Source organism: Osmerus eperlanus, chromosome 13 (assembly GCF_963692335.1).
Source record: "Osmerus eperlanus chromosome 13, fOsmEpe2.1, whole genome shotgun sequence".
NCBI lineage: Eukaryota > Metazoa > Chordata > Actinopteri > Osmeriformes > Osmeridae > Osmerus > Osmerus eperlanus.
This window is the reverse complement of record NC_085030.1, coordinates 6,081,263-6,108,431: the sequence shown is the minus strand read 5'-3', so window position 1 is coordinate 6,108,431 and position 27,169 is coordinate 6,081,263. Positions and strand designations below refer to the sequence as shown.

Below are 27,169 nucleotides of genomic sequence, written 5' to 3'. Positions count from 1 at the left end.
CAGGTCTCTGCCTCATAATGTAGCATAATTAGCACATTTACACATTGGTCATTTAGCAGACGCTCTTATCCAGAGCGACTTACAGTAAGTACAGGGACATTCCCCCGAGGCAAGTAGGGTGAAGTGCCTTGCCCAAGGACACAACGTCAGTTGGCATGACCGGGAATCGAACTGGCAACCTTCGGATTACTAGCCCTATTCCCTCACCGCTGAGCCACCTGACTCCCTACACGCTTGATATTTTATTTAAGCTGCCCTCAGATCCTCTGCAACTCACAGCCACGTCCATCACTAAGTAGAAAGCCTTACCTGCACTGACCTGTTGGAGTCGGAACAGCGAACATGCTGCTGTGAAACATCGGAATACAATCCGTGTTTTTCCCCCCGCTGCTTTTGAACCTGCTTTATTGATGAATACAATGATACCCCCCCCCCCCCCCCCAAGAACGTGCGTGCGTGTGTGTGCTATAGCCATGTCTGCCTACCTTTCATATTTGCACATGCGTATTCATTGAGTTAGTGGAGATCTATGTGCTTATGTCCAAGACTGCATATTTCTGTGTCATTCGTGCGTGTCTACACGGGCGCACTATTAAGGGATTTGGGGCGTCTGAAGCACTCAAAGTATAAATAAATGAAGCACTTTGGCTGTTGGAGTAGCTGGGTTTGCCAGGACTAAGCGCCCCTCCAGCCTGTGATCCTATCCAGCTGTCCCTCTCCTGCCTCGTCCCAGACCTGAGCCCCGCCTCGCCACAGCCTCCCCCTCTCTCTCTCCCTCTCCTGCCTCGTCCCAGACCTGAGCCCCGCCTCGCCACAGCCTCCCCCTCTCTCTCTCCCTTCGCTCCCTCACTCGGTCTTACCCAAAACCCATTAAGCAGGCCCCTGATGGCGGTACAAGATAGGGGGCACTGGGTGAGATTGGGGGGGATGGAGAAACGTAGAAGAGGGGGGGAGGGTAAGACCGGCGGGGGGGGGGGGGGTGAAAAGGGAAAGGGAAGCCACTCCAGAGAACTGAATCCATTAAGAGTGATTTGACTTTAATTAGCAGGGTAATTACCAGGTGGCAGCTTCCTTAATTTATTTACGCGGCCGGTTTATATTTAGACTCTCCCATCTTTACTTTACCTGCTGGCGTAGCAGGAGATGCCTGGGGGGCCAGTAGGCCCTCATCAGAGCAGAACCACCATACCTCACCCATCCTGTATGCAGACCACTAAACACACAGGCCACCAGACATGCATGCATCCTAAATGAAGATCACCATACACACATACATACACACACATCCTGAGTGCGGACCGCCATGCAGACATACACTCACCCGGAATTCCGCCCACCGGGGATGCGATGGAGGGGGAGGGTCTATACTGGGCTGCTCATTAAGGAGAGCGTGTTAATCAGGGCCGCTGCGAGGAGGAGCGCGCCCGCGGCCTGCACGGCCTGGCTGGATGGCGTCTTCATTTCCAGACAGATGGTCCCAGCCGGGCAGAACAGCCTCCTCTCCTGCTTGCCAGGGCAGAGACGCGGCGTGGACGAGCGCGCTCGCCCTCTCGCTGGGGCTCTGGTGGAGGTGTGCAGGTGGAAGCCAGGGGCTTTGAGGGGTATCAAATCTGTCAAATGTCTGTAACAGAGCCGTATTAAAGTTTAAAATGCTTTGATAAGCTGCAGGATTTGGGTCAGGGCTGCACAAAAGGGCTGCAGTGCAGTTTATTAACAATTGATGAGCCCCCAGCACGCCCCATGATGAGAACTCCATCAGAGTTGGGTGGTAAACAAATAATGCTATGTAATTGAGATTGATAATGTAAATGTGTGACTCACCGTGTGGGCTATAAATCCCCACAGCCTGCTTGCGCACACACACGCATGCACGCATGCACGCACACAATAAGCCATGCATATTTAGAGAATGGGCCTGTGCTGTGTGTGTGTTCGGCACATGAGCTTTATCCCCATGATGTATACCGACATACATAGTGTACTTTTCCAATTTGCATTCAATCAGTGTAGATTTATGGTGATCCATGGGCCCTGGCTCCGGTCACAGTCTAAACCCGGCTCTGCCTCTGGACGCTTTATGGCAGACAGGGCCGTAAATTTCCCACTGCGGTGGAGGAGCAAAATCACTGAGAGAGCCCACAAATTCTCAGCTCAGCAGTTCAAGGGTCAGTTGTTCTCAGCCTGCCTGAGCTTCAGCATTATCCTGAGCCCCCCTCCCCTCCCTCAGCAGCCGACTAGCCAGCCGGCCTCTTTGGGGGCCGCTTTTAGGAGCCATTTATTTAGCGCCGCACAGCTATTGTTTGTAAAACATGCAGTTATGCTTACTCCAATAGAGAAAGTTATTAACATTTTTCAGTTGTGTAGCAGGTCAGCGCGGGGAGGCTGAGTTGGCAGAGGGCTGTCTGAGTGCATGGCACCTCGCCCAGAGGCACGGGGGAGGGGCTGGAAGGGGAGGGGGAGAGGGCTGGCGGGGGAACATCACAAGGGGGATATTATACGCTGGGTCATTCATATCAATTTCATAGTTGTTGTTTTCTGCAGGTGGTTTGGTGATATTGTGCTCAGCGACCACCACACAGCAGTTTGACAGACATGTGGAGGACAACAAACTCGACATGCAGTGTTTCTGTCCAATCGGGCTATTTAGAGAGGGGCTCTCTTGAACTGCAGCTCCCCTGGAGCCGTCCGAGATGTTCCCCTGCAGAAGCACTGCCTCGGCAGCGCACCCCCGGTCCCACAGTTCAACCCCCAAACTTCCCAGTGTTTCATTTGGACAGTTAACCTCCCCTCCTCAAGTTGCCCACCATTTCAGAACAAGTGTTCTGAGTGCCAGGGGCTCCACGTTGACGCGTTAAACAGCCCATCGTTCAGCTCGGAGCAGGTCGCCTCCCCCCCCCCCACCCCCCGCCCCTCGCAGGGCGTCGGCTCTGACAGACCCAGACAGCCGGTGTCTGTCTGCTTCCCTGTCACATTAACGTCCCCGAGTGTCACCGTGATTGAATTAGCCCACGCAAATCTGGAGCATCATTTTAGAAACAGGCCGGGGGAGAGAGGGGGGGTGGGGACTGCTTTCATCAGACGGTTTCAAATAGGACTTGATTGATCATCATGGCCCCTGATGGTTTTATATTTAGCCAGCCCCCCCGATACGATATCCGGGCGAGACGGATGGAATCTAATATAAAGCACATTAACTATAAAGCGCATTAACCACACACAGAAAATACCACCAGGCCCATAAAGTTCATTAGAAGTATCTCCCATCAGGGAATCTCCTGTGACTTGGCTTTCAGCCTAACCGTAAAAACCATGCTCATTCTGACTGCAGGGGCACTTAAAGAATTTAAATTAAAAAATGATCTCAGCTCTTGTCTCAGTCTGTGCATGTTGGCCCCTGGTCGGTAGACATGCAGATCACAGCCCAGGGCAGGTGCCCCCTTCCCCCCCCCGCCGCCCAGCCCAACAGCCCAGATCATCCATCAAGGGTGTCGTTATCGGGGTCGACCTTAACCTTGCCATGCCTCTCAGTCACGCCTCTCCTTCAGAGTGCCTCATGACCCCCGGCCCGGTTCAGAGGTGCGATGGGCAGATAAAGCTGCCTGGTGGATCGTTTGTTCAGGATCTCTCTGTCTCTCTCCCTCCCCTCTCTATGTCTCTGTCTCTCTATCCTTCCTCTCGCTCTCCCTCCCCTCTCTCTCTGTCTCTCAGGGCACACCCCGTTCATCATCTCCCCCCTGCTCCCTGACACTCACACGGCACTTGCTGAGAGTCTGTTCCCAGCAGATGTGTTTTATGTCGGAGCCGTAAAGTCACAGGGCCAAACTTGCTGACTGGCCTCTGCTTTTCAGGGTTGCGCCCGTCTCCCAGTGAACCCCCCACTCCGCCCGGCGCTGGAAGGCTTCCAGGTGGTCTGAAGGAAGAGCGTTTGGGCAGTGATACGAGCATGTCTTTTTAACGACGGGAGAGGTGCAGACCGGTGTGTTAGTAAATTAAGACACGGAATGATTCACGAGGCCACGGCATATACGACCAGTCTCTTACAGCCAATTCACTTTGGAAGAGAAAGACATATTTCCCCTCCCCTGTTGTGGATGCGTTAATGATGATTGGGTTCTACAGGGAGGGCTGCCATCGTCGGTGTTGGATAAAGCTACAGCTTTTTTCTCTTCTACCTCCTGTTGCTCGGCAGAATATTTCGAAATGTGTCATATTGGGGCCCAATTAGGATGTTATATCAATTTGCAGTAATGGAGCATTAGGCCTTGGTTCAGTGCCTCCAAACTTCACAGCTGGCTGGCCTTTTACATCAAAAAGCAGCCGCCGCCGCTTTCCATACATCAGCCTAATCTGTGTCTCTCCCGCTTGCAGAGGAACGGGGGTGGAGGGGGTGGAGGGTGTGCCAGGGAGGCACTCAGACCCACTCCAGTCCCCCTCAGATCTGAAGATAGAGGATCAGCTCTCTCTCTCTCCTCACAGGCGGTGGCCGGTACACAGCAAAACAAACACAAAAAAAGATCCATTACATTAGCCCCCCACCCCACACACCAGCCCCAGAAGCAGCACCAGGCAGCCACTGTGCATTAGGAGGCTGCCGTTTCAGTAAATATTCGAAATTGCCGTTTCCTCTGGGTGATGTGTCCTCAAAGGTCACGGCTGGGAGGTGTGGTTTCAACCACGGTAGTAGCACTCCCTCAGTGTCCTCTAACCCTCCCTCCCTCCCCCACCTGCCTGGCTAGCCAGGATAATATCATCCTCTGCTGCGTTGTACACCACCATGTGAAATGGGATTCAGAGGAGCATCGTGGCATTTCCAGTAGCGTGACCTGACCTCGCATCATTCACAAGATCATCTACATCATTATGCCGCCGCTATACGATATGTACCTTTGGACCGGCCTCTGCCTTCAGTGTACGTCACTCCCAACGATTCTGCCCTCCCATTTACGTTTTCTCTCCCCCCACCTCCCCCCTGTGCTAGCAACACACAGATGCTAGTACACAGTCCATGTTTAGCTGCAGTGTGACCTTTAGATTCTTCATAGGAGCAGCTCCCACGTGGGCTCCCCGCTGTCTAGCTGAAAAGTTAACATCTCAGCAATTCCACGAGACGCAGCGAGCCGTCGTGGCGGAGACTTTGTGAGGGGTTAGGAGTCAGCCACACGTCGAGGCTCCCCTCACCTGGTGACGGTGAGGTAATGAGACGCCACCCCGGCGCTCTCATCTCATCCCACCTTCCATTTCATTGCCCGCTGCGTTTTTCGAAACGGAAGTATTCACCCTTTGTCCATTTAACATGGAATGATCTGGAAGATAAGTGCGAGAGTACTCTTTTCGTTCATTTTTTATTTATTTTTCTCTCGTCTGTCTTTCTCCTGTCCAACTCTTTCGGCTGTCCATCTCTCTTTCTCTCTGTGGTAACTCTCTCTCACTCTCCTCCATCTCCCTCCCTCCCTCTGTCTGTCTCACTCCAAACTACTTCTCTTTTATAGCCTCCTGTCATTACCCAGCAGAAGCTGACCGCGCAAGGTGAACATCCAGCCCCACTTAATAACCAGCCATGCAGGCAGGTGCTCGACTCTGGGGCTATATCGCCAGGTCTGAGGGACACCAGAAGTGCTTCCTCTCAGGGAAAGAGACAGGTCGATGACGGACCCTTATGACAGAAGTCCCCATTAGAGGGCTCTCAGGGTCTGAGCAAAATTACTATTAAGTTAAAGAAACTTTGTTCCTGTGTGAAATTGTCGTATCATTTTATGAAGCGCAGGGTGAGAGGAATCGTTGAATGGTCTTAATGTGTTTTGCTTGAAATAATGGTTTGGTTTCAAGGATCAGTTGAACATCTCCAACGGTGGAGATGGATCAGTCGCCGGACTGATCTGACATGTCCAGGGTTCTAAATTAACACTTATTTAACCTGCCAAATGCGGGTTAAAATTCATTTTGGCGGGTGTTAATAAAAACTCACTAGCCAGTTTTGCCGGTGATATATGAGGCATTACATGAATGATACATAAGGCTCTCTTCTCGGCATGGTTCTCGGTCATTTATCCCCCTGGAAGTACCTCCTAGTTTCCAAATGGCTGACGGGTCGGTAATGGCTTGTGTTTGACAATGAAAATGTTGTCATGTTTTGTAAGGATTGCCGTAATGTAAATACAAAGTTCTTAATATAGGCTAGAGTATATTAGGTCGATTTAATTAATGCCTGCTTAGGACAAAAACGTTACTGTAAATGCATGGGCAGGAGAATGGACGTTTTAGCCATTTACAATAAACCGTGTCCTTACTTAGGCCATGTTCACACTTGGCGTCTTTTTTTTTTTTTTTTAAAGAGCGCTGCCTTCAGCGCCTTTTGAGCGCCTTTTGATTGCTTTCAGCGCGGGAATTCTGTAACCTGAACGGGAATCATACATTCTAGCGATATATTATTATCCGTTCATTTCCGTTGGTTACTTATTGACAGAATAGAGCTAGAGCTAGAGTTAGCTACTATGGCGAATAAAATGCAATTACTGGCTTTAGTTTTGGCGTTTGGGGAGCCATAGCCTGGTAAATAAGGTAGACGGTTACTAGGGAAGGTACACACGTACCCTACTCTCCTCATCCTGATTGGTCAGCTATCAGAAAGGCGCTTGACGTCACCCAGCGCTTTTCTGAAAAGTTGAGAAAATTTTACTCAAAGACGCTGCGCTTTTTTAGACGTTTTTAAAAGGCGGCCGCCTTTTTCCTTTTCCCATAAGGTTGCATGTAAAAAAATGTGTTTTTTTTATGCCAACAATGTTAATAAAATGATCAAATGCATTCAGTGAAACTCATAATTGTTTTTAATATCACCGGAAAGAATTTGGCTAGTGGAAATTCTGATTGGCTGGTGATCAAGAAATGTAATTTAGAACCCTGATCATGTCGTGCTGAGGTAGTCAGCCATGCCAGGTTGTTCCCTGGCGGTGACCTCCACAACGAACCCCATCAGTGTCGAAAAATACAAAAGCCCGGGGCCTAACAAGTAACTTACTAAGGCTTAACTTCTAGAAGATGCAGAACCCCACAGAGCTGCTGAAACTTGTGTCCGAAGCCAGTGGATTACATTAACATTGGCCGTATCTCCCATTGATTTGCGCGCGGATTGGGAATGCAAACCTCTTCGAGAGCAGCAGAAGCCTCGTCTAATACCTCGGCAGCTCAAGTCTTCACATGTCAGATCGGGAGCCGGGCAGGCGTGCACGGTTTTCTGCGAGTGCAGGGTGAAGCCAGCAGAGCCGAGCGCGAGCACAAGTGATGCTTTCACAGCCTGTCCTCGCCCGTCTCAAGCCCTCCCTGAGCCCTCATTAGCATGCCTGCTGCATCCAGCCTCGGCACAGCTACTGCTGCACAAGCTCACGCCCTCTCCTATCTCCCTCCCCTCCCTTCTCTCCTCCCCCTCCCCTCGCCTCCGTCAGCCAAAGCCTCTCCTATCCCCTTCTCTCTTTTCAAGACTCCTCCACTCTCTCTCTCTCTCTCTCCCCCCTTCTCTCTGTTCAAGATTCTCCTCCACTCCCACCCTCTCTTTCTCTCCCACACTCTCTCCCACACTCTCCCCCCCTTCCCCTCTCTCTCCAACACTCTCCTTCCCCTCTCTCTCCCACACTCTCCTCCCCCCCTTCCCCTCTCTCTCCCACACTCTCCTCCCCCCCTTCCCCTCTCTCTCCCACCCACCCTCTCACTCTCCTCCCCCCCTTCCCCTCTCTCTCCCACACTCTCCTCCCCCCCTTCCCCTCTCTCTCCCACCCACTCTCTCCCACACTCTCCTCCCCTCCCTTCCCCTCTCTCTCCCACACTCTCCTCCCCTCCCTTCCCCTCTCTCTCCCACCCTCTCTCTCTCCCACCATCTCCTCCCCTCCCTTCCCCTCTCTCTCCCACCTTCTCTCTCCCACCCTCTCTCTCCCACCCTCTCTCTCTCCCACACTCTCCTCCTTACTCCCCTCTCTGCTGTGCTGTCCTCCGCCTCATTCATTTTCCATGCCTCTTCTCTCTGATTGGCCTTGGTCTGTCTATCATCTCCCTAGTTTAACCTGATCCACTGCTAGTCCCCGCCCCCGCCCTCCTTCCCAGTCCTCTGAGTCCCGTCTCGTCACTGCCCTTTCTGCACCCTCTGCATGGAACAGGAGAGGAAGCCATTCATTCCTATCATTTGCTTTGCTTTATTAATCACCTCCAATGAAAATCCTAAACCAACACTATGTACAGTAGGAGGGGACAGCCTTGGTCGGTTTCTTTTTATGGTAGATGCTGTGTGTTTGTGTTCTAGTTGACATTATAGATTCTGTGTGTGTGTGTGTGTGTGTGTAGTAGGTTAGTGTCTGCCAGTATCTGCATTCAACTGGAGTGTCTCCACAGTCCTGTCTGTTTGCCTGGTATGATTGAGCGCAGAGAGGGTGGAAGAGAGTATTTGTGTGTGTGTGTGTGTTTGGCCAAGCGGGCCAGACAAAACACCAGGGGAACATTGATGTGCCAGCAGGATTAGAAGCATCATAACTTCAAGCCCTGTTTCAAGTGTCCAAAGACCCCCCCCCCCCCCCCCATCATACTTTTGTGCAGGGAGGACTTCATATTACCCTGCAGTCACACCAACCTGCATGCACCGCAGAACAAGACAAAGTTAAGCTAAGCTTCCCTCTGGGGAATTCAAAAAGAGGCAAAATCTTTTGTTGTTCGAAACAATAAATAATTGCCCTATCATTGTTCCAGAATGATTAGCTCTCCAGTGGCTCACTTGTATCCTACTTGTTTATCCTCATTGTTGGGCTACGGATACTTCTTCATTGCTTTATCAACCTCTCTATTCTTCTCTTTCTCGCTGATACACACACACAAGCACATTCACAGATACCCCCCCCCCCCGTCTCTCTCTCTTTGTCTCTAATACACATGTGCACCCCCCCCCCCCCCCCCTCTGTCTCTCTCTCTTTCCTTCCTCTGTCAGCCTGTAGTTTCTCTGGCCTGACCTGGCCTGACCCTCACAGTGGAAGTGCGGGTTCTCAGCACACAGCCCAGATATCCCTGCAATTAAATGATGCCATTAGCCTCCTCTCACCCTCATGTAAAACTAACAGTCTCCATAGGAACCAGCCGTCAGAGTCCCTTGGCTGCAAATACCACGGTCTTCACACACACAACGAAACACACAGGACCAGGTTCTTGCGAGTTTAAATTAAGTTAACTGGTGATTTTTGTTGTTTGTATTCTTCCCCTGCTAGCAAAATTGCACGTCTGTTGATTCGATTGCTGCCCTTGCTCACGTTTGTGTTTTAGGTGCATTATTATGCTGAAGTAGTTTTAATTAATAAACTGCAAAAAAAAATCCTAGAGGAAACACTGACCAGCATCAGTTATTTGTGATTTTCCAAATAGCAAATTGAACATGGAAGGTTACACGTCCGAGTGTGCCGTTACTGAAAAGACCCCTTGAAAGATTCAAATCAACGTTTTAACATTTTAAAGTAATGCATATTTCAAAGATTTTCAATTGTCTCTATGGGAATTACTGTTAACATCCAGAAGTATTTTAGCCATTGTCTTTACAGTACAAGCAGCACATGCTCTGCTGAGGTGAGGAGAGAAGCTGGCAGGCATTATTAGTGCTGGTGGTTCCATGTGGCCAGCTGCCTGTAAGGGTCCCTGGTGGTGTAACGAGGCCTGGCTTAGAGGGTGTGTCCAGGCAGTCAGACCAGACCATTAGAGCCTGGCTTAGAGGGTGTGTCCAGGCAGTCAGACCAGACCATTAGAGCCTGATTAGAGGCTAACCCGAGACTCCCGAGGTCTGTCAATGTGTTGACATCCTTCTCCTTACCTGATCAGCAGTAGAACCAGCACATGTAATTACTTCACTGGCAGGGGGCTTGTTTAGCAAACCAGCAGAGTTAGTGGAAGCGCTGTTCCTAAGCAGGCCCTAATTACAACCAGTCTAAGGAGCTGGGAGAGGGCAGCTCCGCTCCATGAGTCTCGCCCGTGTCAGAGGTATTAGCAGAGCGCATCCCTTTCAAGTTTGCTCTTCCCCGTAATCAACATGCAGGAAGTTTAGAGCTCTGATGTTTGTGAATGTCGATGCTGCTCCTCTCCATGTGCTACTGTCTCGCTGACCTGGGTATGTTTTCTATGTCAATACCGTTGAGTGGTTTGCTTCCAAATGAGTCCTGCTTCCTATTTAGCACTGTAGTCTTTAACTGAAGTTATGCAAATGCATTTGGAAAAAATGAAACGGACTTCTAAAATGAAAATCCTATCTACTGTTTGCTGCCTTCCAGAGTTAATTATGGATATGGAAACATTCTACTGTGTTTTTCCAGCCCTGAGCAGTTTATGTTCGCTTTTGCTCTTTGCTTATTGTTTAAAGCGGTGGAAAGATAATTGTTTCTTATGTTTTAGCGTGAACAACTCGAGCAGAATGCCGTCTGTCCAAAGAGAAGGTGTTCTCTTAATCATATATCCAAAAATAAAATACAAAATAAAAAAATACAATAAAAACTTGTGATATCAGCCTGTTTTCTGAGCAGTGTCTTGTTGTCACTGTAAGTGCTTGTTGATGTGAGGGGGTGATGAGGACTGTGGGAGCCCCTCGGAGGCTGGAGTCCTCTGGCAGCGGCTGTGGAAGCGCTCGGCCTCTGCGTTCGTGTCCTGCGTGGTCGCTGCGCCGCGATTGGTTGCTCTCCATCCGGGGTTGGCGTGGGTTACTCATGCAGCGTCTGAGGGTTCCTGCCGTGGGCGTCCCCCGCTCACCTGGCAGTGGGCCTGTGACTCAGCAGGACTTAGCACAGGAGCGCTTACAACACCCCAATGCTGCTGTGGAATTAATATTCAGTTGGATGTGATGTGACCAAGGTCAAGAGTAGCTCTGTTGTGAAAGTCTTTGGATTGAAAATGTGGGCGAGGAACGCTGAATAATGCCTGGTGCCTTATATTTATAGAACAGTTATTTTGTATTGTGAGGCAACACAAGACTGCATCAAATCTGTATGCCTAGTGGGTCTAGTCACTGTCCAATCTCCAAGTTAATACCCAGCTATTTTACATTTATAGTTTGAAGTTCCTATCCAGAAATGCTAACCTCCCCCTCTCTCCCTCCCCCTCTCTGCCTCCCCCTCTCTCTCTCCCCAGTGCCCAGACTCGGCCTGTAAGCAGGACCTGCTGGCCTACCTGCAGCGTATCGCCCTCTACTGCCACCAGCTCAACATCTGCAGCAAGGTTAAGGCCGAGGTGCAGAACCTGGGGGGAGAGCTGGTCGTCTCTGGGGTAAGCCTGTCCCACCGCCCTGACACACGCGCACACGCGCGTGCGCACACACACACAGGTGTCAGCTGCCTTCCCTCAGTTGACAGATGAATTTAGCAGCCAGGCTAATGAGTGTCTGCGAACAACCTTTAACAAAGAGCCATTACATGACATTGACGGACTAGATAGGGGAAGATTTTACACCGTGAAACTGCCCCCAAGATTTCTCCAGGATGTGAGAATCCGGTTCAAACTAGAATGAACAAATGTTCCGGGTGAGTCATGAGAGAAAATCCATGTCCTCCTTGTCTCATTCACGTACTCCTCCTCCACAAAATGAAAGCAGCTCCATTGAATTTGTACTGCACTTGTGTTTTATATATCCCCTTTAAAGGCAGCGCTACTGTAATTTCCCCTGTTTTAATCTGTTGAATATTGCAGGGGGGGTTTCCACCCCACATTAACAGATTTTCCTAATTTGTCAATTTATTTTCAGTGAATTTATAAATGTAAAAACTCATTTGTTTTTAGACGTCAGGTAAACCAGGGTGAAACACGGGTAATAACCCTGTTCTAGAAAGGACTAATATTGGCTAAATATAGTTCTGACTGCTGGTAATAAGACAATTTACTGGCACTTCCTTTTGGTAACAACTAACCGTTTCAGTTTCAAATTGGTGTCTTTGGGGTGGACCCGGGTAATGGGTCTCCCACTACCTGTCTGCCCAAAATAGAAGTGTGAGGTGCTAACACCACCACCGTGTTAAGACAGGACAGTACAAAGGCTATTAAGCTTCAGAAATGAAATTAAGGCCGACCTTTTCCACATCCTCAAATATCACCCCTGCTATTTCTCATACCTCGCCTCGTGTGGAGGTCATTAATTCTCTCCTCTCCAAACACGGTGTCTGTCTGCCCTTCTTCTGAGAATCAACTACAGGGAGGGTGGGGGGGTGCTTGACGGATCTCTTTAGCTTGGAGGAGAGACAGGAGTTTCACACACTGGGCTGGCCTTCGACGTGATGACACACACACTGCCTACAGCTGGAGACATGACGAGGACACACACACACACGCTGCTGTAGCTGGAGACATGACGAGGACACGCACACACACGCTGCTGTAGCTGGAGACATGACGAGGACACGCACACACACGCTGCTGTAGCTGGAGACATGACGAGGACACGCACACACACGCTGCTGTAGCTGGAGACATGACGAGGACACGCACACACACGCTGCTGTAGCTGGAGTCACAGGAAGGTCCTGGCGATGTGGTGTGGGTGCGTGGGCTGCCGTGTAACTTCTCCCGTGTGCCTTCCCCTCAGGTGGACAGCGCCATGTCCCTGATCCAGGCGGCCAAGAACCTGATGAACACGGTGGTGTCCACCGTCAAGGCCTCCTACGTGGCCTCCACCAAGTACCAGAAGTCCCTGGGGATGCAGTCCCTCAACATGCCTGCCATCTCCTGGAGGATGAAGGCCCCCGAGAAGAAGCCGCTGGTCAAGAGGGAGAAGCAGGACGACGGCCAGGCCAACAAGGTCAAGAGGTCGTCCCAGAAGAAGCACGTGAACCCCGTGCAGGCCCTGAGCGAGTTCAAGGCCATGGATAGCATCTAGAGAGAGCGTCGAAAGGGGAAAGGTTTAGGAGCTGGTGTACTCTGTAGCTAACTCTGTGAATTTGTAGATTGAGCTTTTTCGTCCCTGTCAGAAACAACGGGGAAAGGGGTTGTGGATGTGAAAGGAAGGTTGTTTGAAAGCATTCCTCCCACGTTGCCCGGTCGACCTGTGTGTTTGATGTGCAGTTGCTTTTTTTCTGGGCTTTTTAATGTATCGCCACTTTGGCCCTTGCTGGGAATCTCATTTTAATTCAAACAAATGCGTTCTGATATGCCTCCGTCTCAAACCTAAGGTTTTTCTCTTGGGGGCGGAAAAACGCAATTAGAGGAAAGCAACTGGACAAAGGGCATTTATTCTTTTTCTTCATCTCTCCTTTTGGTTTTTTTTCATAATGTCCATGCGAGGAGAGGAAAGCTTTCATGGATATGCCGCAAGATATAATCCTCAGAACCTTCCATGTTGATTTGATTTCCTGTGTTTTATATTCTTTCTAACATATTTTATAATTGCATGGGAGGGTCTCCGTGGTATCCCACTCTGTCGTATATAATACGGCCAATACTAGTAATGTGTAGTTGTGCTGATGTTGACTATGCAAACTCTCAACTGCCTATTTTTTCCTCGAGCAATCATTCTAGTTCATCTGGGAAGTGTTGAGCTTTCCCTGGAGGGGTTTCAGTCTAGCTCGGTGAAACCAAAGTAAATATTGTTTCCATGTGTGTACTCCCTGCGCCTAAACCAGTTCAGTTTTAGTTTGTTATACCACTTTGTACTAATGTCACAGAATATTTTTTGCACCACTGCTTTCAGTACAGTAACTATTGTTGTAATATCTCCCTGACATTTGCAGAATGTAAATGTTACGATTAATCCACAGCGATATTAAAAACACGAGCCAGGTTTTATTCCAGATCCTGTTTTGTGTGCTCGGAGTTCAGCAAACCAAACCTAATGGAAAAGAGTTCCCTGCCTTCTGTTTCAATACACATGACTGGCCTGGGGGTACCATCCTACACACATACACTCGCTCCTACTACACACACACACACGGTCACACTCTGCCTCACACACAGTCAACGAGACTCTTAAATGAGCCGTTAACCCCTTCCTCGCTCCTGGTCCCTGTTGGCTCTTAGTGAGAGTGGAGGAAAGGTGAATAGAGTTGACCAGCCCAGGCCACATCTCTCCACGGCAGTTTGGAGGTGGCACTGACTGTCAGCGGGGGTAATCAACCCCACCCTCTAAGCAGGCGTCCAAATTGTTTAATCAATTTTTCTTGTATCTCTGCAGCTTAGGGATTGTTGGGATGGAGAAAAGCATTCTCCTCTAGCTGTGTACAACTCCTCCCTAAACCGGCGGGCTAAACCTCCAGCTGCAGACACGCAAACAGCCATCGTGATTGCACTTCATGCACACACAAAAAACCTCTGTTGGTGAAGCACTAGGGATCATTTGCTTTTAGTCGTAGAAGAAAGTGTTCTCAGGGCGTCTGAGCTTTGAAAGGGCAGCAAATGGTCTAGCCATAGCCTTCCCCTCATAGGGATGCATTGGTCCTTTGAAGCCCATCCACTGTAGACTGAATGACCATCTCTCTCTGCTAGATTGACATCTAAACAGAATAACAAGTGGGTCGTGTAAGGTTTCTCCTTAAAATTTCTTTTTTTTTTCTTTTTTCCAAGCTCTTGTTTTGGTCTTTTAGGCTCAAGTTGGAGTGGGTGGAGTGGGAAAGAGACATTTCTCATGATTTAAATCTCCTTTGCTGTGAGGACGAGTTTGCATCCAAAGTGTTAACACAATATTGCTGTGGACGTTCTTTAACTCTGTTATTGGAAACTGTACTGCACACTATTTTACATATTCATGTACCTGCTTTATTTCATGTTAAATAAATGAGATGGATACTGAATTGCCTCTTGTCATTTTCTTGTACCATCTCTGAGAATATTAAAGTTTTCTCCATTTCAGTCTGTTCATGCATCCCTCACCTTCAGGATAATGTGATTTGAGTTTTCTCAGCACTACATTGTCACAAAAGTAAGAGGTTTGAATTTAACAAGACTCAAGGCTCTCGGTATCATCTCAGTCACTTTCTTTTCCCCGTGAGTTCTTCAACTCTCACACTCTTTCTTCTACTCTTTCCCTCCTGCTCAGACATGTGCCTCGGTCTCCTGCTGGCCTCCCTTCCAAACCGGTGTGTGCCCATGTGGGAGCTGTACATGGAGGCAGACTCGATAGCGTCTCTGAAGCACAAGAGCCCTGTTGGGACCTGTGCTCTGGGCCTCAGGCTGCAGGCACAGTAAGGGGTGTCCTCTGAAACCCCGAAACCAAGGGGTGTTTATCGTTACCTAGATATCTTTACAGCGGAAGAAAAAGTGACATCTTCCGGAGAAATGTTGGAAGTTATGACGCAATGGCCACACCAGACTTAATCCTGTTATAGTAGTTGAACTTCACAGCCAACGCCCCCTGCTGCTATTTCAGTCTTTCATGTCTGTCTCTCTCGCCCCATATTGGGTTGGCACGACATGATTGAATGAAGTGTGATCAATCAAAGTGGTTGTGTATGACACTTTAATCAATAAGGGAAGTTTTGTTTCCCCCTGAAGATTCCCATTATGTTTTTTCCGTGCTGGAAAGTGTTGGGGCAGTCCCGGCTGTCCGGCCAAACGTAAGCAGAGCAAGAGAGAGAGAGAGAAAGAGCGAGAGAGAGAGGGGCATAGAGGGAAAGAGAGAACAGACTCTGAAGTATTGGTCTTCAACCAGGTGTGAAAGGATTGGCAATAAAAGCAGGTTTCCGGAGTGACAAGCTGACTGGTGTAGAAGGTGACATCTCTGACTGATAGCTTTGGCTCAGTGGTAGGAGTATAAATATGCTAAATATGATGACAGGTTGAAAGGCCCATTGAATCAGACCACACAGACATAAGAGGGACCCCACCAATCTGTTTTCTCTCTAAAAGGGGGGGAAAGATGGAGTGAGTGAATGAACGAGTGAGTGCAGTCATGCCAAATAGGGCAGTTCTTAACACAATGTCCATAGCATTATACAGCATCTGAAGACTCCGGGGTTTCGACTGAGGGATGCATGAATAGATAGTGAAGCGAGGGAACGGGTTTGTCATGTGTCTGGTGTTTTAATATCCATCACTCCCTGCAAAGACGCCAGTGAAGCTGTCTTATTTGCATCGCCAAGCTAGTTTAAAGGGGGCGATTGATAGGGGGTGAAATGATGTTTTTAGATGTACAAAGATTTAACCGAAGGAGGTGAGATTGCTAAGTCTGTAAATGTCTGTCTTTTCAAATTCTTTATTTACAGAAACAGCCAGTATTTACACAATAAAATGTCATCTCTCTTCCGTCAGTCGTATCAATATTCATTCAGCGTAATCACCAGGGGTGGCTATAGAAACGGCAGAATTCAAACGGAAAGAATATTAACCAGTGTACTGTTTGTCATATCATGAACACATGATCACTGAACTACTCCTGAATAACAACGAACTTTTGTAGCACAGATAAACTGTGCAGTTATGCTCAACATAAAGCCACCAATACTACAGCAATGGAGAAACCTGGACCTTTTGGAGCAACATTTTAACTACCTGAAGGCCATCAGCTCAAGTGGAGTAGTTGTAAGTTACGGAATTGTATATTGTGCTTGCGGTGTCAGGTTTATAGTATCACGGTAAACCACATATCATGTTTAATGGAAGTATTTTCCCTCGGGGAACTTCACTTTGCTTTTTTTCGTCGAACTGTAAATTCGTGATGTGGTATTGAGCTTTCAATCTTCCCAACGGTTATCTCGTAAACTTAAACTTTTCCCCCCTCTTTGCCCCAGATCAGGAGGCCCTGTCGAACAGAGCCTTTTATAGTGACTGCTGACTCTCACGGCCAATCCTTTACTGCCGAGAGCCTGTCACTCGTAGGCGTGTTATCCCAAGGTTTCCTTTAGCGCTGGCCAGGGACGTTGGGAAAAGGTCCAGTCAGCTACAGTTATACTCGTAGCCCTAAGACCCAGGTTCAGCCAGCCAGCCAACCAGTCAGCCCAACCCACACCAGCAAAACCTCTCAGCATCGATTGTAGCCCAGCTCTATGATTAAACTCCATGTGAAATGAAATGAAGAGTTTTAACGACCTTGAAATGTTTTCCCTCCCCACAAGCCTTTTGTTGTGACATTATGGAAATGAAATAGTCATATTCAGTGAAAACAACCCCCTGACGGAAAATCACAAGTTTTAAGATAAATATGTCAGGGTATTTGAGTCATCAGCTGCATTCTCTCTAATTTATTCTCTTTCAACCAGACGAGAGCGTGTGTGAACGGTCGACCAAGCAATCACACCCAAATGCCTCACCCAATCTCCCACACACGTCTTAAGACCGCCTCTCTAAAGACAATTTCTTAACTTAAATTTTGGATGCTGAGGCTTGCAAGACCAGTTATCCTACATAAAATCTATAACCTAAAACCAGCCTTGACGAATGTTAATGATGTCAGCCTGACCGGCCTCCCCTGTGGTGGTGCAAGCAAGAAAACAGTCGAGGATGGTGTAATCCATTGAAACGCTGCTTGCATAAAAAAAAAAAAGCACCAGCACTATATGCCTATTTAAAGTCACTTTTTATAATCAGCTCTCAAGGAATCACAAAAAAGGGAGTTCAACATAATGGAAATCAGCAGAGTGCCACATACTCTTGTAATAATGTTAACCTCTTTTAACAATAGACGCTCAGACAATTCTGTCAGGCTTACTGTGGAGGCTGTTGCTGTTGTACGGCAAATAAATAGCCGCAGCGAACATGTGTGCTTGTCCCGGACGATTTGTGTGATGTAATTACATCTAAAATGCTTTTTAGCTGCCTCTTTAATTGACTTTCCCCCAGGAGTGATTTGCAACTATCAAGTTCCTCATTGTGGCATGTCATTGTCTTCGGTCAAGGACTGGGGATTATTTGCGAGCGCTTAAATCCAGTTTCCTGACCGGGCCGTGTTCGATCAGCTCGTCAGCTGTCTGTCTGTGGACATGCTCTGTATAACCCGCCAGCCTTCTTCTTCCATCAGCTCCGACTGCTAAGGAGAGTCGCTGTTAATGCATATTAAGTATTCTTTACCCACTTTGTTAAGAGTCCTTTAGAGCCACTCGCACGTGTTTGACTTGAAATACATCTTGACAGCTATTTAAACAGCCCCAGATATTAAACATTCAGTCAGACACCTTTTGAGTAAGGTAATCTTGCAGTGTCACGCAGGACTGCTGACTACCAATCATCTCATATGTATTCTGGGTCGCCACTTTAGCTGGTACTGTATTTTAATGCCCTACATCTCAGGGCTGCATTTCAAGTGTGATTTATATCTTCTCAAGTCAACAGTTACCATCAGATCCAAGGATCTGGCTTCCTTCTCAGAGGACTAGCATAGCTAATAACCTACAGGAGGGAAAAAGGAAAAATATTGCTGAAATAAATAAATACTTAAAAATTAAGTCTTGGATATAGAGGGATGGAGAGTGGGAAAGATATCGAGAAAATGGTCGAAAATTCAAGGGAAATAGAAAGGGTTGGGATGGGCGGCATATTGGTACCCATGCCTGTGTCTCACCCTAAACCAATTTCCTTCCCAGAGACCCTGGGGAACGTCTGATTCACACTGTTTCCTCTTTCAGGGCAGGATTACTCCAAGTGTTCATCCTGCTTTTACAATTAGATCACTCTGCCAGATGCTGAATTCATCAAGAGGGCAGACATATGTATTTGTTTTCTGGTGCGGGGAATGTCGTCTCCATGTCTGAGTCTGTGTTAGCAGGCCGACCTGCACAACGCACGCCTTGTAGACATTCCACATGACACACATTCATTATTCATTTACCTTGAGTTTCACCCAGGTATGGCAGATCCACTCCGGGACACTGCACAGGTGATCCTGGGAAGATGAAAAGACGACACAGGCATTGAAGAAGTGGTTTCAAAGTGTAGGGGGTTTAGATCGGCATGGTTGGAAAGGATTGGGGGATGTGGGGGGGTTTAGCATCGCATGATTCCCTACTTGAGCTTAGATATTATAAGGATGCCACTGTCAATTTGTGTTTTTTTACACAAATATTTTTGATTGAATGTTTTCATGTTTAAAATGAATTCTGTTTTTATGAAACAATTACAGTACGACAGCAAAAGCTTTGAACAGAGCACATCTGGGACTACCCCCTGCCCTGAAGTGAAAAAAAACAACATTCAGGTGGTGCGCTGTCCAGACTACAAAGTGGAAATGCCTTTTGGACCTTGGAAATATAATTGCCGTGTGAGTTTGAACAAAAGAATGGTTTGCAGACAAACACTGGACCCAACAAAATAATACACAGTTATTTAGCTGAGAAACCAGGGCTTCCTTAGTTCAGTGTACAATTTAGCTGAGAAACCAGGGCTTCCTTAGTTCAGTGTACATTAGCAGTGCGTGTGGGAGTGTGTGCATTTCTTCCCTCTCTCTCTTCATAGCATAATGTCAATGGAAACGCACTACAATCACTTAATGTACTCCACAGTCCCACTCTACATATGGGCTTTAAACACTTTAATCGAAGACCTGCTCATTTTTATTGGTGTTCTTTATAGGTAAGGCTGGTGATGATTTTCAAATGCACTCAGTGATTTGTGGCTCATTAGGGCGAGAGTCAGCTCCACGGGAGAGCATGTGTTTGTTCGGGGGGGGGGGGGGGGGGGGGTCATGATGTAGGAGGTAAGAGACAAGAGGGCCGGAAATAGGAGACAGGAAACAGTAGGAGGTACAGTAGGCTTCAGGAAGTACAGTCCCAGTAAGGAAACAACAGGAGACAAGAGGAAAGGAGTTAGGTCACAGGAAAGTGAAGATAAGAAACAGTAAACAGCAGGTAGGACACATCAGCTTGGAAGAAGTAGACGCCATCGAAGTACCAACCTCTGCCCCCCCCCCCCCCCCCCCCCCCCTCCCAGGGAGCAGCTCCCCCGGGGGTGGTGAGGCGTGTTCATGTGGGGATACTGTGTCGTGGGGGCCTGGGGGCGGGGCCCGAGCAGCAGGCAGCACCTCCCAGGCACTGAGGTGCTGCGCCAGGTGAGGAACAGGGTGCTAAACCTCCTCTTCTGCATGCCAATTAGGCCGCTCCCTTTCTCTGTCCAGGCAACCTGCGAGATCAGTGATGTTTTGCCAGGATCATGCCTGCATGCCAAGTTATTTGTTCATCTTGAAAGGGAATCATTTTGGATAGAGACCGAAGGGGAGAGTTTAAAGTGTCCCCGAACAAATAATTAATCTTTCGCGGATTTATTCATCGTTCCTCAACGAAGCTTGATACACCGATTTTCACGTTTGTTAATTCTGCCAAACCCGTGAGAAGCTTCCTGAGAATATTTCGGAGTCAAAGTGAACTTTGAGAATATTGAGAGGACTTGGCCTCTACAGTCTGCCAGAGCTCAGAAAAACTCACAGCTACCTGTCTGACTGTCAGATTGTTTACTCTGTGTTTCTCGCTTACAGAGGGGTCGTTCTCCATCACCTGTAAAAGTGTCTGTCTGGCGGCTCCCAGCTGAATGCAATGCGTGTGTGTGTGTTGGGTATGTGTGTGATGTGTTTGTGTGTCGGGGTGTGTGTGTCGGGGTGTGTGTGTGTTGGGGTGTAGGGTGGAGATTAAATGGACACATGACAGAAGCATAAAAACAGATGAACTATATGGAGCAGGAAATACGCTGAGTTAATCAACCTTTGGTTGTAATGAGCTGTTGTGTAGGCCGACTTAATTAAAAGGGATGTTAAATAATTCCTCAGTGGTCATGGTATCTTGAACCCAACGTTGCGTTACAGCTGGGCTTAGTGTGCGACCCCCCCACCCCCCATTCTCCTACATCTGGACAAATCCAGGAATGTCTGGAATGTCAGCTTATTAAGGCTTTACCTTGCTGGGGAAAAGACCCCTAACGGGAAATGTCAGTATTGATTCTTCCCCTTCATTAATACAACCCTTCCTTCCCCAGGGCTGTGAATAAGGGTGTGTTTGATGGAGGACGCGGGCAGCGTGTCAGAATGAGGTGTGTTCCCAGGACCGCGAGTCCTCCCCATCACACTGACTACGGGCTCCTTGAAGGGTTTATAATGTGGACGACAGTTCAATAGGGATCTAGAGGGAAAGGGTACCCTTTAATTCTTCACAGGGCTGAGTGCACTTGTCACGCCATATCAGCGCAAACGCTCAGCACTGACGTGCATGCGCACACACACGCCTCTCCAGAGTACCTCGACACAGCAGCGGGTCCGAGACTGGCTTGGATTCAACCTTGTTTGTCCTACTCTCCCATATCTGACAGGGCAGATGTCTCCAAAATGAAATCAATCAATGTAACGTTTTGTAAACATCCTAATTATGTGTCCTGTGAGTGATCTTGCGTTTTGAGTGAATATTACATTTCGCTCAGTGTGAAATTGCTGTAAGGATTCAACCACAGTCAAACATGATCAACTCTCAGGAGATTTAGGCAGTGACATTGTCATTTAATGCTTGAACATCCAACTATTCTCATTAAATGAAAAATCTGAGAGCAAAAAACGGAAGTCGAAGAAGTGTATAATTCATCAATCAAGACTGCATTATTATTCCTAGAGATGCAGACAACATTTAATAAGTCCAGATGTAATTATTGTTGGAAGTGTGTAATTCAATATTTCTTATCTTGTCATGGCTTGACTTTATCCCAGCCGCCCCCCCCCCCCCCCCCCCCCCGTTCCCTAGACCCACAGCCCCCCAGAATGCTGACAATGCACTCTCTGTCAGCAAGCTTTTACAATAGCATATATCAACCCTTAAACACTTCGGAGGAACATTCAAACATCTGTGTGTGGATAATTTTTGATGGCCCTATGAATTCTGTCCAGACTGGCACCTAGTGCAGAGTAATACACGTGTAACAAAATGAAGTACCCATGCTTGTGGCAGGAGGGATTTTGTTTTTTTTCTTCTTCTTTTTGACTTTGTATCAAGCAAGGAGCTGGTGGCTACACGTACTGTGGCACTGTCTCCTCCCGTCACAGTGAAGGAGTTCCAGCCTCAGGCATCGCATCTCCAAAGAGGCTCGATATACATCTCCTGTTTTACATAAACGCTTGAATAAGAATGCTGCATGGCCGGCTGAGGCCCTATGCACACGGTGTTAAAGGTAAACACGCTGTCGTTGTAGACCCTGCATGTGAAAGCACTGTTAAATGGAATCAGACCTCCTGAATACCAAGACGGAATACAGTAGCGGATGAAAGCCCTTTTTTCCACATGAACTCCAGTCCATAGTGTACTTACAGCAGCAGGGGGGGTTTGCATTACAGTGTACATACCTTAGATTCTCTTGGATTATTGACTCCTGATGGATGTGGGTTTTCCTTCCTATTGTGGTCAGTCATGGTCATACAGTTTGACCACTTGAATTGAGTGTGCTCCCTCGCCAGCCCCACGGGCCATCCGACCACACAGATCCTAATGGATGTGGTTCTGGACTGGCCGCCCCACAGCCAGTGGGAATGATTGGCTAATTGACCTGCAAGAAATTGTGGCCAACGGCTCCACTTTCCGCACTGCATGGTCAAACATTTTTCCAACTTCCTCACTTGGACTAGCATCAGATCAGTTTTATAAATCGAGACGTGCAAGGCCCCTTTGTCCTCGTTATTGTTTCTGTTGTCAGCTCGGGTCCTGTCTCACAGAGAGAGGGAGGTCAATGAAGGGGCAGACAGAGAGAGAACAGTGCATAATAGTTGCAAGGATACTCTCATACATACTTTGAGGCTTGTTAATAGCTTGTAGACAGCTACCTTGGCTAGTGCCTGTCTGAAGGGGAGAATGGATGAGTGCTTTTGAATTTTGTTGGTTGACATGACAACTGTACCCCGAAATAAGAACACAGCATCTGTTCAGCAAATAATTGGTCCTCCACAGCTCCTTGTTAAAATGTCTTACCACATTTTCTTTTTCATCATCACAAACAACCTGCACATTTGAAACATCAGCACATTTTCAACTCTCTGCAGACCATGGATGGCAATGATAGTGTTTTTCTGTTTAACAGTGGCACCGATCTCTATGACTTTGCAACAAAACAAAAACCCTGAAAAACCTCTCCCACGCTCCTAGGGAAATAACATTGTCCTGTGGAAACCGTTTGGGTAAATTGTAGTGAAAACTGTGCTGTGCTTGAGAATATAAATGTTACACACAGAGCGTAAATAATACAATGACAATCGGGGGGGTCAACTTCTTCTCCAGGGTGTGTATCGACCCCCCCGACCTGTTGTTTTTACCTCTTTGGGGGGGGGGGTCAAGTCTTAATTAGGGGGGTCAAAGCCCCCCAACCCCCCCCATAATTCGAACCCTGGTTACACAGCTGTGCTGTATGCAAGGACTCAACATCCTAGCGCCTGGAATTCTACTGGAACTTTCCTCTCAATGTACTGGTTCTAGAGGACACACTGTAGCTGTAACTTCTCTGTATGGATGTTAGTAAAACACACTGGTTTTCGGTGGCTCCACAAGCACTTTGTAAATGAGTCCCTCTGTGGATAAACTCATCATTTCCATATCCACTTTCTGATGCCCGCGGTGGATAGTAGCAACATACATTTAATTAGGGAGTTAGACCATGAGTTGACTGGATGTAAGACTGCAAAAAAAAACCACTACTGGCCAATTTGCAGCTTGCCTCTGTGTTGTCCCTGGCTATGCCCCGTCATGCCTCCGGCTCTGCCCTCTCCTGTAGCTCAGGGGGGCAGCTGTGCCCCATGCCAGCGGCCCCGGGCCCCTCACTGCTGGGGCCTCCCAGGAGTTTGCAGACAGAGACGCTGGGCGCGCTGCTGGCAGGAAGTGATGGGAGAGATCTGCAACAGCGCAGAGGCAGCATTACTCAACCCATTGATTGGGATGTTTTTTCCTGCATGGAGAGAACATGGGAGAAACCTTATGTGGATACCATCGCACTACGAGCGGGACTTTTAATAGTTAGGTTTGCCCAGCGAAAGCGTCACTGGACGGACTGGTCAGCTAGCCGCGCGGTGCTCTGGAGAAATGGGAGACAAGAGGTGGTTCAGTGTTCATTCTGGTGGGATGGTGTGGAGAGAACCCTGACTACTTGTGACCACACAACCTCAAACCCCTAGGCTTTAGCTCAGCGTGTTCATGCATGTTCCATTTGTCACCATCGCAGGCTAGCACCTAACAAGGTGGGACACTCCCAAACACCAGGGTTGACGAAGTGTCACATCACACGATCTTCAGTTGAAGCAATTAGTGCTCAGACGTCACTGACAACTCTGCTTCATGTCAGGAACCCTGTGTTCAGTGTGGGTGTCGTGCCCTGGGATGAAACAGGCAGTCACCGAGAAGAACCAGTTGGGAACATCCATCTTCATCCTGTACGGGAGTGACATGGGATCTTCAAGAGAGAGAAAAATCATCGAAATATCGAAGACAATGTGAAAAAGTAAATGTGGTGCGTCCGATTGTCTTTGTGCAAGTCATCCGTCATTGTTATCAGGCCAGACTAGTCACAGACGGTGAGAAATACTTGACTCAACCCGGCTACGTCAGAAAAGCCGAGCAGGGTCTGGTCTTTCAACTGTTTCTGGAACCATTGCATCACACAGCCACTGTTTAATCTGTTCTAAATATACAGAGGGGCCGCGAACAAATCACTGCATATTCAGAGCTCAGAACACAGACCTGTCTGCGTCTTATCTGGAGGGTTTCTTCCACTCCTCGGCAGATTTAAGCACTCGTCCTCTCATCTGTATTTATAAGCGAGCATGAAAGCTGCCCCCCCCCCCCCCATCCCTTCCTGTGTACCCCGCCCCCCCGCCCTCCCGCCCCCTGACTGAACAATGTTGGGATACAGGAACAGCATAGAGACGCAGGCGTAAGCTACCGGCTACCTACTCCTCTGAAGCAGCAGCTGCATAAACAATGCTTTATCTTCACATCCTCTTAGCGTTTATTCACTGGAGCTCATTTGTACACTGATAGTGCTGAGTCACACTCATATGTGTGGACTCTCCAAATGTTCGGCACCATGGCAACCGTGTCTTAGCGATGGCTCAGATCTCTTTTTTTGTAAGAGCACTAACAAAAATAACAGTTTTTTCTGGTTTTATTTCTCCTTTCAAAATGTGTGAAGAAATAATGCACTCTGTACCTACCTCACGGTTCAGTTAAATCCTGCAGTCACTTTTCTAGAGATGCGCCTTGAAATTCTCCTCTGTGTAATGCTAATTTAAGGCTTAAACACAGGGAACTTTTAGCAACAGAAACTTCTGGTGAAAGTAAATGCTGACTTCATCAGTGAACTCTGGTTTATAGAACTCTGCTTTGAACAAATAATGTATCGTCAAAACCCAACCTTTTCTTATTAAAAGAGATTCGTTGTTTATGTTTTGCTGATTGATACTGAGAGAAAAAGGCTTGTTGGTTGCACTTAGCTGTTGATGTCTAGGATGGCCACATTGACTTGAGGCAAAAGTAGGCCACACACACATACATATACACACTTATTTTTTGTCCTAGCCTAAGGCAAGGTTTGGATCGCACCCTTTGTCAGAGTTTCGGCGAGTTTCAAAGAAATAATGGCATGACTTCCCACTGAGTGTGGGGTCTTCCTTAATTGGCGCTTTTTCGCTCACAAACGTCACTTCGGCTCTGCTCACTTGGGAGCACACATCAATGGACCTGGAATCTACTGTACTGACACACTCACTGTGCACTGTGAGGCCACTGCTGTCTTAGCTACTTCACAGGCATTTATTTTTAGGTAAACCCCCCCAAAAATGTATATCTACGGATGTTTTACTGTACATAAACTAAATCGTTTTTCAACCTACCACAGTATAATGATCACTGTGGTTGACTGTTCATATCCCCGACCACATTGTTCCTGTAACTGACTCATGTTGGCTGATGCCCCTGAAACTCATGTCCTGTAATGTTTATGGGTCATTGTGTTAGTTAGTTAATGAGTTAGTTACCTGTTAAGTTAGTACGTTTATTTGTTCGTCCATTCATCGGATACAGTGGAAAGATACAGGTTTAACTGTCCTTTCCTTATGATCAGACACACTGCACACTGTTGTGATTCTTGATATGTCTGTGCAATACTTGTGTGTCCACACAGGAATCATGTGACCTCTGACCTCCAGGGGGACAGCAGAATCACGAGCAGCAGTAGCCACAGAGCTTCCAGACGCTAAACAGATGATCACGTGTCTTTAGTCTTTTTTATTCCAAAATGACTTGACGTGTGCTTTTTAATCTGGAATATGTGGCTGGATGATATTACTCCAGGCTGGAGTTACGAGACAAAAAACAACAGCTTTGAGTTACATCGAGCTTTGAGTTACCAGGATTCTTCGGGAACTTCATGCAAACAGCTGAAGGTTGTTGAAGTCTCACTTCAACACAGGCTTACAGAACAAGGCTTGCACTCTGTTGGAGATGTCTAGATACACGTTTAACACCTCCACACTGGGAATGTGAGCGTGTGTCAATTCATGATGTGGGATAAATATAAACCCAATAAAATGTAGTCTAAAAGAATCACATAAAAACAACAGCTTGTAAAAACATGGTTGCTAGTCAATTTGCGCTTAATTACTGTCTGTATGCCTCTTTCTTGATAGAAGTAATTGCTGGGAAAATAATTGAGTTAAAGTTGTGCTGAAGATTCCTTCACCCTGTAAATGGTAAACGCAAGAGTGAGCGATGAGAAACATTGGCCTCATACAAGACGGTAGATTTAAACTGAGGTTTTCCTGTCACCAGCAAGAATGAATGGTCATGTTTTTGTGTGCCCAGGTGTGAAATTGCTGCTGTATTTGGCAGACCGTCAGAGGTTAATGCACTCTCCCAGGCCAGCTCCCACATACAACGTTGGCTGGCATGAACACCAGTCTCACATACGCCAGAGTAGTTTCACAGGATCCTCTTGAAAAAGAACAATGGATTTCGCGAGCAAGAATGTGTTGGAAGCGGCAAGCTGACCGTGAGCAGTTCCCGTGGAGCCAGTAAAACAGCACTCAGTGGTCCTCAAAGAGCACAGCTCTTTATTGGCTCTCTCAAATAAAGACGAGGCATTGGACAGTTTCAAAACGTTTCGGGTGTCCCAAGTGTCAGCGGGCATGGTCCATGTAATAGCCAGCTATTTCAGATGAAAGAAGGGGGAGAGAATGGGTGAGGAGATGTGTCTGTGTAACTAGAGCTACACCTGGCCACCTCGGTTGTGGCGTTGCAGAGGTTTTGTTGTGTGC

The 27,169-nt window shown here is 47.7% G+C and overlaps 1 protein-coding gene across 1 annotated transcript in view; it reads left to right on the top strand.

The window, feature by feature from the left end:
* The window catches only part of ctnna1 (catenin (cadherin-associated protein), alpha 1), an 82,355-nt gene extending 67,581 nt beyond the window's left edge, over positions 1 to 14,774 (top strand). The window contains exons 17-18 of the mRNA XM_062477147.1: positions 11,134 to 11,268; positions 12,578 to 14,774. Coding sequence (XP_062333131.1) covers positions 11,134 to 11,268; positions 12,578 to 12,868 — 426 coding nt within the window. The 3' untranslated portion in view covers positions 12,869 to 14,774. The remainder of the gene's footprint in view (positions 1 to 11,133; positions 11,269 to 12,577) is intronic.
* The last annotated feature ends 12,395 nt before the right edge of the window (positions 14,775 to 27,169 follow it).